General features: G+C 56.9%; 1 protein-coding gene across 3 annotated transcripts in view; it reads right to left on the bottom strand.

Annotated features, from left to right (window-relative positions):
• The window catches only part of AK1 (adenylate kinase 1), a 45847-nt gene that overhangs the window by 16568 nt on the left and 14675 nt on the right, over positions 1-14604 (bottom strand). The window contains exons 5-8 of one of the 3 annotated variants that reach the window (XM_075905170.2): positions 13877-13990; positions 12451-12642; positions 11944-12034; positions 9308-9378 (exon numbers count right to left, since the gene is read on the bottom strand). In XM_075905170.2, coding sequence (XP_075761285.1) covers positions 9308-9378; positions 11944-12034; positions 12451-12642; positions 13877-13990 — 468 coding nt within the window. Of the gene's footprint in view, positions 1-3795; positions 3815-4512; positions 4629-9307; positions 9379-11943; positions 12035-12450; positions 12643-13876; positions 13991-14604 lie in introns of those variants that run through there. The other 2 variants (XM_006118993.5, XM_089772848.1) reach the window with 2 other exon arrangements.

Here is a 14604-nt window from a genome sequence, read left to right as displayed (position 1 = left end):
CAAAGTTGTTTCAATGTGGATATGCTGTATTGTCTCTCGATGCTACTATATATCAGCTACGTCTACACTGGTGGCTTCTTGTGCAAGAACAGCTGTTCTTGCGCAAAAACTTGCCGGGTGTCTACACTGCACGCGTATTCTTGTGCAAGTAAATTTGCAGTCTAGCGTCGGAAAACAGGGCTTCTTCCAGAAGAGTTATTCCTCTCCCCACAGGAGTAAGCCCTCTTCCACAAGAGGGCAGTGTAGACAGGCAACATGAATTTCATAAAATGGCCATCAGAGCTTTCTTGTGCAAGAGACGCACACTGCCATAGATGCTCTTGCGCAAAAGCACATCTCTTGTGCAAAAGCACATGCCAGTGTAGACACACTCTTGTGGAAGACTTTCTGCGCAATAACTCTTCTGCAAAAAAGTTCTTGCGCAAGACGCTGCCAGTGTAGACGTAGCCTATTTGTTTAGATAACATGAACTATTCTACATTTCAAATGATTATCAAGTAATGGAATGTTTGAAAACAGCTCTATTGTTTGGGGGTCTGTACAATTTTAATAGATTGAAGAGAGGTCCGTATGCTTGGAAAGGTTGGGAAACACCGATCTAGATGGTGCGTGATCCTCCTGTGAGTGCAGGGGACTGGACTTGATGATCTCTCAAGGTCTCTTCCAGTTCTAGTGTTGTATGATTCTGTTTTATGATTCAGACACAGTGGCCTGTCCTCCTCAGGCCCCGGTGCACAGAAATGCAGCTCTCGCTCTTCAGTGAGGTGGGATCTAGGTGCCTGGAGAAGGGTCCCGAGTTCCCCGTCGGCCTTGTGTTTTCACTTAATCCTGTCACTAGGGGGCATCCTCAGGCCCTATTCCCTCCTCCCTACACAGGCATTCTCTCCTGTGGGCAGCAAACCTGCCTGGCACCTCATGCCCAGACCTTTGCTCTTAGGAAGAGCCTGAAAAGGCCTTGCACATTAGGGAACACATGAAAAACGGCTTGGGCAGCCCATCCCTAAAATAGATCTATGCCCTTCCACAGCTCATGCCTCTCCCTCTCCCTCCCCCCCCCCCCCCCCCCCCCCCCCCCGCCAACCCACCAGGCCCAACCTCCATGAGAAAGAGCAGAGGTCAGGTTACAGCCTCCAGTTTAGGCCTAAAAAGGACAGGTGCCCTTCAGTTTTAGCCTGCTCCTGGGTTCTAAGTATGGCCCACGCATCAATCCTGCTGGGGTCACATCCACACTTGTGCCAAGGCAGGGTCAGCTCCAAGGAGTGGCCTGAAGAAACTTTCCCCCATGGTCAGTGAGTCAGAGAAAGGCAAAGGTGGCAGAGAGCCCAAGGAAGTGCTGAAACAGCAGCCCCCTCCCGGCGGGGAAGTAGCCTCTACCCTTTGGCCTGCATCTCTCACCCCAGGGAGCCTTTGGGGACTGCCCCTGTGATCAGAGGCGCCCAAAGTAAGTGGCTCAGTGAGGCCATGGGCCTAGTTCAGGTTGGGGGAGGTTGCTTTGGAGTTGTGCTTTAATGCCAAGGTTAACGAAGGCACCGGGAGGAGTGGATGGGGGAGGCAGGGAAGACAGTTTCCTTTGGGGGAGGAGGGGAATCTAGGAGTTCATGGAGGCCGGGGGGCGAGGGGAAGGGCTCCAGCTGAGGTTGGAGGGAAATATTGTGGGGGAGGCGCCGAAAAGTTGGTAGCCCTGACAAGCAACCTCTTGGCTCAGACCAAGCATCCCATCAGCGTAATGCCCAACACACCTGTCTGGGGGCCTGGCGGCATCCATGCTCCATGACTTAGCCTGCTGCAATTGCAGGATAATCTGCCCTAGACACTCCCCTCTACCAGCCGGGCCTTGCTCAGCCCGGAGGAGGGAGGGTCTGACACAGAGTTGCAGTTTGACCCCTCACCTGCTCCGGCTGACCAAGATGGGCCCATAGCCTACCCAGTACCTTCCCTTCCCTGCTCCCTGCCATGCCCGAAAGTAGCACGAGGGGGCAGCAAGTCAGAGGGTGCTGCCAGCTCACCTGTCCTTGGGGCAAGAGCCCCTCGCTGTGAATCGTAACACTGCCGCAGCCATGGTCCCCACCCCACCCTCGTGATGGGAGGAACAGCCCCTCCCACTCCTTAGAGCCATGGGGCTGCTTCTACCCCCACTGCCTTTCAGGAGTGGCAGGATCAGGCCCGCAGGCCTTCAATGGGGCACTGCAGCCCTGACCGCTCAGGCCACGCGGCTGAGTGTCGGAGACAATGCCAAGCCGTGGCTGGAGCGGGGGAAAGGAAAGAGCTGCGCTCTTTGCTAGGGACGGCTGGGCAGGCCACTCTCCATCTGCCTGCCTCTGCATCCCTAGCCACGGCTGGGGGTAGCCACCTGCCTGCAGCGAGAGCCGGGGCAAAAGGGAGGCGCTGCCAAGTATCCTTGTACAGGAGGATTTACCTGGGGCCTGACCAGGCAGGCTGGCTTCATGCGCTCTGTGGCAGACTAGGGTGGGCGAAGACAGTAACCTGTCCACCTCCCCTGGGGGCCAGCTGCCCGCCACTGACTCTTGTTCAAAAACAAATCAACGCCCATCTTCAGTCAAGCAGGTTGGTCAGAGGCCATGTGGTCCCAGCCCACAGACTCTGCAGGATCGTTCATGTAGTGTGATGTGCACTGTAAGCTCTGGGCCTGTCGTCCCACGGATTTGTACAGCCCGAAGCCCAGCATGGCCTAGTTCCTGAGTGGTCAGGGTGCAGCCAAGCTACCAATGACTAGCTCCGCTCTTGCTCTGTTTGATCATTCTCCGGAGTGGTGCTGGATGCTCGGCCCTGCTGGTGGGAGACCCAAGGTTCCTGCAGGTCAGAGTGAACCTTGGATACACGGACTGTGTCTTAACGTGCTGATTCCCTGCCAGCTGTATGCCTGAGCACCAGCCTTTACTGGTCGCAGAGACGCCAAGGGAATGCTCTGTCTGGGCTCTCCAGTTCCTGGCTCAGAACTAGCATTATCTTCCTGTAGATTGCCACCCACATTAGCTAAACACACTGCCAGTGGCTGAGGAGTGCCCCATTTAGATTTGATACTGCAACCAGCCTGCCCTGTGCCCAGTGCCATCAGCCTGGTGGAGAGACATTCAAAAGCAACTCCAAATGAATAGGAAGGGCCATGTCTGAGCCAGGTGGAAACAAACCTGGCTCATAGCCTCCAGCAGGACAATTCCCTTTCCTCACCCATCCCCCACCTGACTGCAAAGCACAAGGGCTTGTCTGTCAGAGGCTATGGCTCCTTCCAAATGCTCCCGCTGAAACCCAGCTGGGAACGGGAGGGTGGTGGAACCATAGGTGGAAGTGGGTTCCATCAGGCACAGCAAGCTTTGCAGTTTTATTGTGTGGCTCTCAGCACAAATTGTTCCAGCCCCCCTGATGGGAACTTTGGGCAAAGGGTAGTGCTAGCAGGGGTCCTGCCAGCCATTCTCTCTTCACATAATGGCTGGGAGTGCAGGGTGGGGATCCACCAGTGAGCGAAGTCAGGGCCTAGGACAGAGAGGAGGGCAGGGAGGCTCTCCACAAACTTCCCAGCTTCTCACTGATCCTCTGCAGCCTCACCCAGCTACTCTTGTCCTGAGCCCCTGGCCCACCTCTGCTAATGCACCTCAATCCCAAGCTGCATCATCATCAATCCGGGAGCCCGTCTCCCACCACAGCCCTGCCAACACCCCACAATCCCAGGATGCAATCCCCAATCTTCCGACGCCAACCCAGAGCCCCACCAAGGCTGCTCCTTCTCAGCCCTGCGCTGGGCTTCCCACTGCTCAGCCAACACATCAGCCTTCTAACCTGCTGCTGGGCCCTCCTGTGCCCTGGCTGGTGAGATACGCAGAGAAAGGGGAGCAAACAGCCACTGAGCTGGGCCTGCAACACACAGAGGGAGCAGCAATGCCACCTGCCATGCACTGATTCCAGAGTCAGGGAGGGAGCCCAGCGATGCTGCCCTGGGAAGGCAATGACACAAGTCACAGCAGGCACCAGGAATAACAGACTTTGCATTGCTCCTGCACAGTCCATCTGCACCAATCAAACCCTGACAGCCCGAATTAACCTCCTGACTTGGGAATGAGGGAAGGTGGCTGGTGTCATCCAGATGAGGAAACGGAGCCACACGTGTTGTCTGCCCAAGGTCATCGTGCAGCAGTGGCAGAGCTGGGATCACAGGCCAGGAGCTTTCACCACCGTTGCAGGCAAACCCCGACAACCCCCCAGAGCACGTGTGCAGAGCAGCCAGCGAAAGCGCTCGGTGAAAGGGACAAACATCAGGGGCCCAGGGCGCGCCGGGCTGCCAGCGCTTCGCAGGGAGCCTGCCAGCAGCCACTCCAGACCTGAAACTGCCTGAGCAGCAAAATGACCAGCCCAGACTCTCCCGCCTGGCTCCCGGGGGGAGAGAGCAGATGGGAAACAAACCACGATTCGGAGCAGCAGCCAGGAGGGTCCAAACAACCCTCCCCCAGCGAGCCCCGGCACAACCGCTCGCGCCGGCCGCGGGCTTGGGGCACTCACCTCTCAGCGCTGGGGCGCAGACGTGCAAGGAGGCAGCGAGCAGCCGGGTCCGGTTCTGTGCAGCCAGCTGCCCTGCATGTCCTCCCTGGCTATTTTTACCGCACATATAACGCTGTCATGGGCACGGCATGCTGGGAGGGGATTTTGCAGCCTCTGAGCTGAGCCAGCAGAGAGCCACCTGACGCCGGAGATGTGAGCTGCATAGCAATGATCTGGGGCGGCGCGGACAAAGGGCCCAGTGAGCGCGAAAGCGCCGAGGAGCTGGCTGGGGGGCTGATGTCACGGCAGGGAGCATGGGGCCAGGCTCGGCTCCCGAGTCCTGAGCGCTACCGCAGCTGGCTGGCCCAGCGAGGCATGTTTGCGCACCCAAGGAGGGGGCTGAACACAAAGGAGGCTGAAGTGCTGCCTCGAGGTTCGGGTCTGGTTCCTCGCCCCCTTTCCAAGCCGGTCTGGAAACGGGGCGGCCCGACCGCTCTTGAGGAGGGCGAGGTTCTCCACCGATGCCCAGCTCAGCTGCAGCAGGGGCAGAGCAAGTTTCCCCCACGTGCTGCCCGCCAAAGGAGCCCTCAAGCTCCGAGGGGAGCTGTCTCCAGGCACTATTCACCCTTAGCCTCTGTGCAGAGACAGGAGTCGGGCCAGCACCTGCTGCTCGGGGAGGTCAGCTTTTGTGATGTGGGAACTGGCTGGAAATCCCGCCTCCCCTCCCCCGCCCGGGGAAAGGACCATCCTGGGCAGCCCACGCCTCTCCATGCTAAGGGGGAGAGTTCATTAGAGCACCAAGTGGGGCGTTTTTGCAGGGCACAACACATAACCCTTCTGCTCGGCCAGTAGCCCTGCGTAGGGTCTCCCTGCTTGGCCCATCAGACTCATCTATCCCTGCCCCTCGCCTTCGGATGGAAGGCGAACGTCACTCTTCCTGTCCCCTTCCTCCCCCAATGCTTTCAGGGAGCTAAGCCTGGCATTGCTCATCCCATTGCAGCACCAGGGTGGGCAACCCCACCAAAGGACTTGGCTGCTGCATGAAGCAGCAGAACCAGGAGGGGAGTCCCCCAGTGTACCCATGGCGCAGCTGTTAAAATGCTGTGTAGGAGCATCTTTGTCTTACTCCCTTTCTCTTGTGTCCAGGTGCATGAAGGAAGCATGAGTGAATGGTGAGAGCACAGAAGTGGAAGTCAGAACACAGGCTTCCATTCCCAGCTCTACCGCTGCCTCACTAGGCCAAGTCACTGCCCTGCCCCGTGCATCAGTTTCCTTCCAGGGATAGTAGTTAGGGAAGTTGTGAAGCTTAAGTCCCAGTGTATACAGTGCTATGAGAGCCCAGGGTGGAAAGAGTGACTGTCACATGACAAGGCCACTGAGCAGCTCGAGTTCTTACTCCTGGATTATTCACTGTTTATTCTGTTGTGCGTGTGCACTTCCTCGGAATGCCAGAGTAACAGTTACTGAGACAACTGAGTTGCGGGGGGCAGGAGGGAGCTTGCGATCTGGGACCCCAAGTGTGGGTGTGTCTCTCTGCTGCCTTGGGGCTGTCATGGAGGAGGCTTCCCTGCCCCACACCCATTTGTTGTCTGCACTGTGTGTGTTTGTGGTGTACTTGCTGCTTGGCTGAAATGTACCGCGTGGGCTGTTTGTATGGGGGACCATGTGCTGAGCCTAGTGACTGCTAGGCAAGGATGAGAGCTCCTTAACCTGTGGTTAGCAAACCCTTAACCAGTGGGTTGGGCTATTCAGAAGCCCACTCCTAAGCAAGGAAAGGGGCTAGTAAACAGGAGCAGCTAACAGGGCAGTTTTGTGAGGGAGTTCTCTAGTTGTAGGAGGACTGATTACGTGACCCTTGGCGTACGTTTGTTGCCTCTATATAAATCCATGGTAGGCCCACCTCTTGAATACTGTGTATACTGAAGTGGTCTCCCCATCTCAAAAAGGATTATTGGAATTGGCAAAGGTTCAGAAAAGGGCAAAAAATGTTTGGGGTATGGAACAGCTGCCATATAAGGAAAGATTAATAAGACTGGGACTTTTCAGCTTGGAAAAAGGACATCTAAGGGGGGGATATGATAGAAGTCTATAAAATAATGACTTGTGGAGAAAGTAAGTGAGTGCTATTTATGCCTTCTTATAACACACGAACTAAGGGTCACCAAATGAAATTAATAGGCAGCAGATTTAAAACAAAAGAAAGTATTTTTTCACACCACACAGTTAACCCATGGAACTCCTTGCAGGGGATGTCATAAAGGCCAAGACTATAACAGGGTTCACAAAAGAACTAGTTAAGTTCATGGAGGTTAGGTCCATCAATTGCTATTAGTCAGGATGAGTAGGAATGGTGTCCCTAGCCACTGTCAGGAACAGGACACTAAATGAGCCTTTGGTCTGACCCAGTATGACTGTTCTTATGTACTAATCCAGTACATTAATCCAGTCCCTTGCCTCTGAGGGTTCAGAATGACTGGGTGCCAGGTCTGGGCCCCAGTTGTACAGACAAATGGCAAGAGACAGCCCCTACCTCTGGAGATCACGGTTTTACTGAAGGCAGCCATGCAGGCACAGTCCTGGTGGGTGGGAAGACGAAGGAGGAGCAGGTGCATAATCCCAACTTGAGCTTTCAAACAATGCTGAGCCATTAGAAACCAGGCTCCAGAGGATGCTGCGCAACTGAAGGCTCACACATCCCCCTGCGGCCCCAAAACAAGGGACGCATGGAATTTGTTCCCGCCTCTGCTCAGCCAAACCAGCCAGATGACCCTGCACCTCCTGTGTCTCTGTCCTCCAGACAACCCTCTGATGGCTCAGGCCAGACTCTCTGCTTCCTGCCTACCACACCCACCTACATGTCTCCCCTTGCTTGGGCAGCATGAAATTCACAGCTGGGAACTAGGCCCCTGACACTCACAGGGCCTGGCAGTCAGCACACAGCAGGAGAGAGCAGAGCCCGGGGGAGGAGCCAGGGACGGACAGGCTTTACTGACACTCTCTGGGACACCGGTGGCAGCACCGTAACTAGGTATTTTTGTGCCTGAGGCAAATATCAATGATACGCCCCCTCTCCTCGGGTTAGCCCGCGCCGCGCTTTTCACCTTGCAGCTTATTCTTTTTACTTATTGGCTGTGTCTAGACTGGCCAGTTTTTCCATAAAATCAGCCGCTTTTCCAGAAAAACTTGCCAGCTGTCTACACTGGCCACTTGAAGTTCCGCAAAAGCACTGACGATCTCATGTAAGATTGTCAGTGTTTTTGCGGAAATACTATGCTGCTCCCATTCAGGCAAAAGTCCTTTTGCGCAAAAGGGCCAGTGTAGACAGCTCAGATTTGTTTTGCGCAAAAAAGCCCCGATCGCGAAAATGGCAATCGGGGCTTTTTTGCGCAAAAGCGCGTCTAGATTGGCACGGACGCTTTTCCGCAAAAAGTGCTTTTGCAGAAAAGCGTCCGTGCCAATCTAGATGCTCTTTTCCGAAAATGCTTTTAACGGAAAACTTTTCCGTTAAAAGCATTTCCGTAAAATCATGCCAGTCTAGACTTAGCCATTAGACTTTGTGTCCCTGATTATGATGCACCCGGGGTGTGTGCCCCGCTTGCCCCACCCTTGTTAGGGCCCTGATGGGTGGGGGCTCTCTGCTGTCTTGGGGAGGTTTCCCTGCCCCACACCAACCAGTTTTATGAGGGGAGGCTTGTCCATGGCCTGCGGACATCCTTCCTGCTCTGCCTCTGCCTGCAGGAAAAGGAACCTGCCTGCTGCTTTACCATTTACCCCTGCAAGGCAGAGAGAACCCAGCACAGAATTGCTCCATCTCCACCACTCCACCCGCCAGCCAGCCAGGGCTACCAGGTTAGCGTGACGCAGGGGAGCTGCAATGAGCAGGGGAGAAAAAGCAGCTCGGGTGCCCACTCCCCTGTGCGCGAGCCAGGATCCAGCTGGGGTGAAGCCGTAGGAGCAGCATCAGCAGCAGTTGCGAGCGTGCAAGGGCTGGGCTAACCTCCCTGGGCACGCACAGTGAAAAAAGTGTGTGGGGGTCTCTCCCAAGCAGGGAGCTGCAGGGCTTAAAGCGTGGCCCTCAGCAACCCAGCTCAACATGACCCCTTAGAGAACTCCCTGGCCTCACACACTTGGAGCACTGGCCACTTGCCTGCAGCTGTTTGCTCTCTCCACAGTTTTCCCATCACCCAGTGTTATCTCACATCCGCTAGCCACTGGCAGAAAGCTCCCACACCCTAATGCACACAGACCCCTCCCCACTCAAGTCCTCTGCCCATCCCCCTGCGACTCCGCGCGGTGCTGCTTCTCTTCCTGTGGAATCCCCTCCTCCAGCAGCACCCTGCCCCATTCTCTGCCCCCCTATGCTCCCTGCCCTACTCGCTCCCCACTGCCCACCCTGCCTTCTCTGTTCCCTGATCTGTGCTGTTCTGGACCTCAGCCCACTGGCTGCAACAGCTCCAAAACGTGGACTTGCTGTGTGTTTCTGCAGGCCCACGGGAGCCTCCCTAGCTCCTGGTTTTGATCCTTCAGGAAGAGGTTTGGTTAATTTCCAATTCCGGTCCTGGAAATTCCAAGGGCATCTCCCTTGGAATTGTGGGGAGGGCTTTGAGCATTGACCTTCTAAACCCAGGGTTGCGAGTTCACTCCTTGAGGGGGTCATTTAGGGATCTGAGGCAAATCTGTCAGGGATGGTACTTGGTCCTGCTGTGAGGGCAGGGGACTGGACTCAATGACCTCTCAAGGTCCCTACCAGCTCTATGAGATGGTATATCTCTATATATTATATTATATTATCCCTTAGGCATCCCTGCGGCCTTACCTGCCCCTCCTCATCTTCCTCCTGGGGATATTCTCCACAAGGCGAGTCTAACAGAGCCAACTGCAGCGACCCTAAGCCAGAGAGAGAAACGCATCAAACACCACGCGGGCTCTGAGGCAGGGGAGCGGAGGGCTCTGAACTGCCCTTCAGACACCTGGGAAGTGCTGGCAATGGGACAGGTTGGGAGTCTCTCAGAAATGCAGCTGCCTATCTGAGCCATAACTAACCCCCTGTCCCTTAGGAGACGCCCCCTCGTCCCACCACTACACACACATTCCCTCTTCCCCTCGGGGACCTCTGTGCCAGCTGTGCTGCTCGGTTACAGGGTCAGGCCGCCTGTAAGGGCCTGGGTACCGCTGAGATCTGGCCGGTTGGTTGACAATAGGCTACACTGCACAGTGAGTGGGAGATTGAAAGGCCTGATACACAGGGCCCCGCAGAGCTCCAATGGGCGCCTGGAGCAGATCTGAGAGGAGTGGGTGAGGAGATCAGGGTCCCAGCCAGATGAGTCCAGCGCCAGAGCAGTGTGTGCGCAGGCGTGGGGGGCATCAGCAAGTGGAGGGCAGTGGGAAGGATGATAGACAAGTCAGAGAGGAGCTGGTGGCCCCTGCAGGGTAGATGTGAGGAGCCAGGGAGCTGCTGGGGAGGGGGCATATTGACGGATCTTTTCCAAAGGGTCCAGGAAGAGGCAGAGATGCACTGGGAGGAGGGGAGAGAAGAACTCCAGGCACAGCCGGTGTACTGCACACTGCATGGCCCAATGGGCAGGCCACTAGCTGGGAAGTCAAGAGCTTGCAAGTCTGTTCTTGACTGCCATTGACATGCAATGTGACCTTGGGTGAGCATGCTGCCTACGTGCCTCAGTTTCCCTAGCGAGGTAGTACGGCTTTCACCTGTAATAAAGTGCTTTGCACTTGGTGGTAGGATCTCCCTTTCTCAGGGACCCTAGTACAGGGTTTCCCAAACTATGGGTCGGGACTCAAATATGGGTCGTCATTACATTTCAAAAGGGTCGCCAAGTGTCTCCCCAGGTGGCTCTGCTCTCTCTCCCCCCATTTTTGACTTGCCTTGGGTCACCAAGTCTTCCTGAATTGTCAAAATGGGTCTCCATCTGGAAAAGGCTGGGAACCGCTGCCCTAGTAGCTCCAGGGCTCCCTTATAGGAAGTGGGGCCTTTGGGTCGGTCCCTGAGAAAGGGAGAGGCTGCTCTAGCCTGTGCTGTGAGGTGCAGGGCCCCCAGCAATCTGCACATCACAGCAATCTGGGCTGCTTCCCTCCGTCCCTGCACTGGCACTTGTGTGGGCGCAGTGCCCTGCGTGCCAGCCCCATGCAGAAATCCCTCTCAGTCCTCTCTGGGTTCTGCGTGGCCTGGCGCAGTAGCTGTGACGCAGAGATGGGCTCACCCTGGTTGGTTTGTCCCTGCCAGTCACTGAGGGGAAGCCAGGAGCTCTGAATGAGTCTCGTGCTGCCGGCCCCTGGGGGAGGGGTATTCGGGCTCCTGTTTCTCACAGGATGAGGCGCCTCTTGGAAAGGGTTAAAAGCATCTGCTGCGTTAGGCAATTCTTCCCCATTGGCAAGTCAGCTGCCCCTGGAAACATGCTCCCCTTCCGGCTCCCTGTGGAGATGCCCCGAAAGCAAAGGGCAATCAGCAGGGCCACTGCCTGCGTGGGGACATGCCCCCCAGGACAAAGCCTGCATGAAGATGGGGGTGTCGCCATGGTGACCCAGTACCGCCCAGTCACGATGGACGGTGCAGCATCTGAGGGCAGATCGTATCTGCCAGCCACTGTTGCTCCCACAGGCAGGCAGACACGCCCTTCTCTTCCCTTGCACTGCACACGGGGGCCCAAAAGAGCTGCTGCACCCTGCTCCCCTGGGGATCTCAAAGCACTTGACAAATGCCAAGGACGGGCGACTGAGGGGCCCATGTGTCACTGATTTTCAGTGGGCACTGGGTGCCCAAGGCCCCTTTATGCCTTTTAAATCCCCCCCATCATTAAATCCTCCTCTCCGTGCCTCGGGGTTGGGCGGGGCTGGGTCCGTATTGTGTTGCTGGGAGGCAAAGAGAACTGCCTGATGTCATGCAAAGTCGATGGCAGGGCCCGGAACAGAGTCAGGCCTTGCTCTAACCATTAGGAAGTGCTGATTCCCTGTGGCCTGCATGCCCTGAGTCAGTGCTGCTCCCTGGGCTGTGCAGGAGTCAGAGGCCAAGTCTCCCACCCACCTCTCTCAGGGTACCACGGGGTGAACCAGCAAGTCAGCAATGTGAGCGGGACAGCAGAGCACTGGTGAGGCTGGGAGGCAGGTGGCCCAGGGCGAGGCTTTGGGAGGCTCCCGCAGTTCAAGGGCCGGAGCTGTCTCCAATTTGCAGGGACTCCCGCGAGGTGAACAGAGGCTGCGGGGTGTGTCGCTGCCTGAACACGTCCATCACCTACCGCACTAGCTGTGCCAAGGCTCCAGCAGAGGCAGGAGGGGACAGGAGCCCCCTGAATAAGTGGACTCTGAATGCCGGCTCTAAGGGGCTAGCCCTGTGCAGAGGGAGCCGGGGGTCCCAACTGGAAGTGAAGCCACAGTACCCAGGGGTCTGTCTTCCCAGGGCAGCACAGCTCCCTTGGTCTGTCATGGCTCCACTCTCACCTGCTGTAGGGATGCCACGTGGGAAGAGCCGCTCCTGAATCATAGAGCTGATGTCAACAAATACATCCTCCTCCTCTCTGTCTGCGTCAAACTGAGAGCGGAAAGACAGGCAGCCCTCAGTCGGGCTCTGGGGGCTGGGAGGGGATATGGGGGAGAGGGAGACTGGGACTGCACTTGTCAGGAAAAGAGCGACCCCAAATCCCCACTCCACTCTGGGGGTCAGCACTCCACCCCAGTGAATCCCACCCACGTCCACCTCAGGGCCACCATGCACAAAACATGCAGGTTAGTGCCAGGGGACCTGGTCCGAGTCACCTATGAGCCTGCCCCCCGCTTATGCTCAGTGCTCGGTACCAGGGACCTGACCCAAGACTTGCCAGGACCCTAAATCAAGCCAGTAACCAGGTTGAGATGCAAATGCTGTTGCCTGGGCTTGCGAACCAGAGCAGCGCCAGTGGGAAAGGCAGTGTCCCAAGCCAGCCGCCAGCTGCCCCGACCAAGTCTTACCCGGATGATGACGCCCTTTTCCTGGTAATACTTCACAATCAGCAGGATGTTTTGCTTGAAGGTCTCCACCCTCCGGTCAATGGCGTGGGCATTATCATCCAGCCGACCCTGCTCCAGGGCCCGTTTCTCCAGACGCTGCCGGAGACGTTGGTTTGAACAGGCCAAGAAAAGCACCAGGTCTGGGGGGCCGATCTGCCAGTGAGAGAGACACGCACCCGACAGCAATGCAGTGACAGGCCCTTTCCTGCAGCGGCTCTGGGGAGTCGCTGATAGGCCCAACAGGGGCTCTGAGCATTTCAGGGCTCCTTGGGAGCTGAGACCCCCTCAGCAACAGGCTCTAATGGCTACTAGTCCCTCCACATCAACACCTGCCCTGTTCCACAGAGGGGCTGCAGGTCTCCAGTGAGTCCTGCCATTCCACAAAGGGGCTGAAGAGCCCTGGGCATCCTGAAATCAGTGTGGGCCTGTCTCTCAGGGCCTGGGGGGGTCCAGGCATTCCCAGGATCCTCAGGGCTAAAGATCAGGGCTGTTTCTAGAAGGGTGCAGGGCCTGGGACAAAACCACCCCCCCTGCTCCACCCCAGGCCCTGCTCCTGCCCCTGCCCCTACCCCTCTTCTTTCTGCCCCTGCTCTGCCCCACCCTGGCCCCACTCCACCCTTCCCCCAAATCCCTTCCTCTGATCAACGCTCCTGGGTCATTTCCCTTCCCACTGCCACCAGTGAGTGCAGGGCAGGCCTGACCCTGCTGCTGGTGCCAGGCCCACACTAATCCCCTGGACCAGCCTTGGCCCTGTACTTTAGGGGCATGTGGAAATTCGGGTCCCAGGGTGGTTGCCCCAAACCGTCCTATGGATGAGACGGCTCTGGAGTCGATCCTGATCATATCTGGGACCCTGAGCACAGACGTGATTCCTCCCTCTGTTGCTGGCAGGGCTCTTGCTGTCCTCTGCCAAGCCTGACATGTCCTCAGAGAGGAAGGGCTCTACCATGGCAGCTCCAAAGCATAGGCTGCACCCGGTGCAGGGGGTGGGACCAAAGCCGTGTTTTAGCAGAGGAGGGGAAACTGAGTCGCACCCCTGCTCTTGGCCAACAAAGGACCACTGAGAGCAACTGGATACTGCCAGGCCACGTCCTGTGTCCTCAGAGCGCACAGACTGGAGCAGGACAAACATCTAGGTGGGGGAGGAGAAATGGAGGGGCTCGGCCAACATGCAATAAGCAGAGCAGGGAAAGGACAAAGCAGCACATCTAAGGAGTCGAGTGTCAGGTGCGGGACCCTCTTTGGGGAGGCCTGGGGAGCCAGGCAAGGGGCTCACGCCTTCAGAGAGAGCTTTGGGGAGCTCGTGCCTGGTGAAGGCTCAGGCTGTGGGAAAGGCGCAGCCCAGAACGGACAGAAAAGTCTTTGTTTATCCACAGCCACACCCCACCTGCTCCTCAAAGGTGAAGGCCTGGCCAATCTCCCGGGGGAACCCGTCCACCACAAAGCCCTCAGCGTCCTGCTGCTTAATGAACTGCTGCTTCAGCTCCTCGATGGTGGTCTCCTGCAAGGCAAAGAGGCTGCGCAAGGGGCTGCTCATGGGGGATGGAGACTGAGCCACTCACCTACAGGCCGCTGGCTGAACCCAGCCTGGCTCGGAAGGGACCCAAAAGTCATTCCCAGCTGGTAGTTGCTGGGTGGCCTCTGGGATGTGAGTTTGGTGCGCCTCAGTCTGTTCCTGATGGTCCCCTTAATAGCAGGCTTGGCAGACACCTGGGCTTGGTGCCTTAACTCCCCTCTTGACTCAGAGAGAGGGGGTATGTCTACACTAGCTCGTTAGTTCAAGCTAGGTAGGCAAATGAGGGCAACCGGGGTTGCAAATGAAGTCCGGGATTTAAATATCCCGGGCTTCATTTGCATGTTCCCGGGCACCGCCATTTTTAAATCCCGTTCGGTCCGAACTCCATGCCTGCGGCTACACGCGGCACGGAGTAGGTAGTTCGAATTAGGATCTCTAATTCGAACTACCGTTACTCCTCGTGGAACGAGCTAGCGTAGACATACCCAGGAAGACTGGCTGGGTGGCACGGAAGCTGGCACAGCTGGTGGCCTGTGGATCACCCACTGCTTGGGCCACAGCGACTGGCCTTTCCCCCGGATACAGCCAAACACTGGGTG

The sequence above is a fragment of the Pelodiscus sinensis genome, chromosome 23, assembly GCF_052426305.1.
Source record: "Pelodiscus sinensis isolate ZL-2025 chromosome 23, ASM5242630v1, whole genome shotgun sequence".
NCBI lineage: Eukaryota > Metazoa > Chordata > Testudines > Trionychidae > Pelodiscus > Pelodiscus sinensis.
The sequence above is the reverse complement of the archived record's forward strand: the minus strand, read 5'-3'. Positions and strand labels throughout refer to the sequence as shown.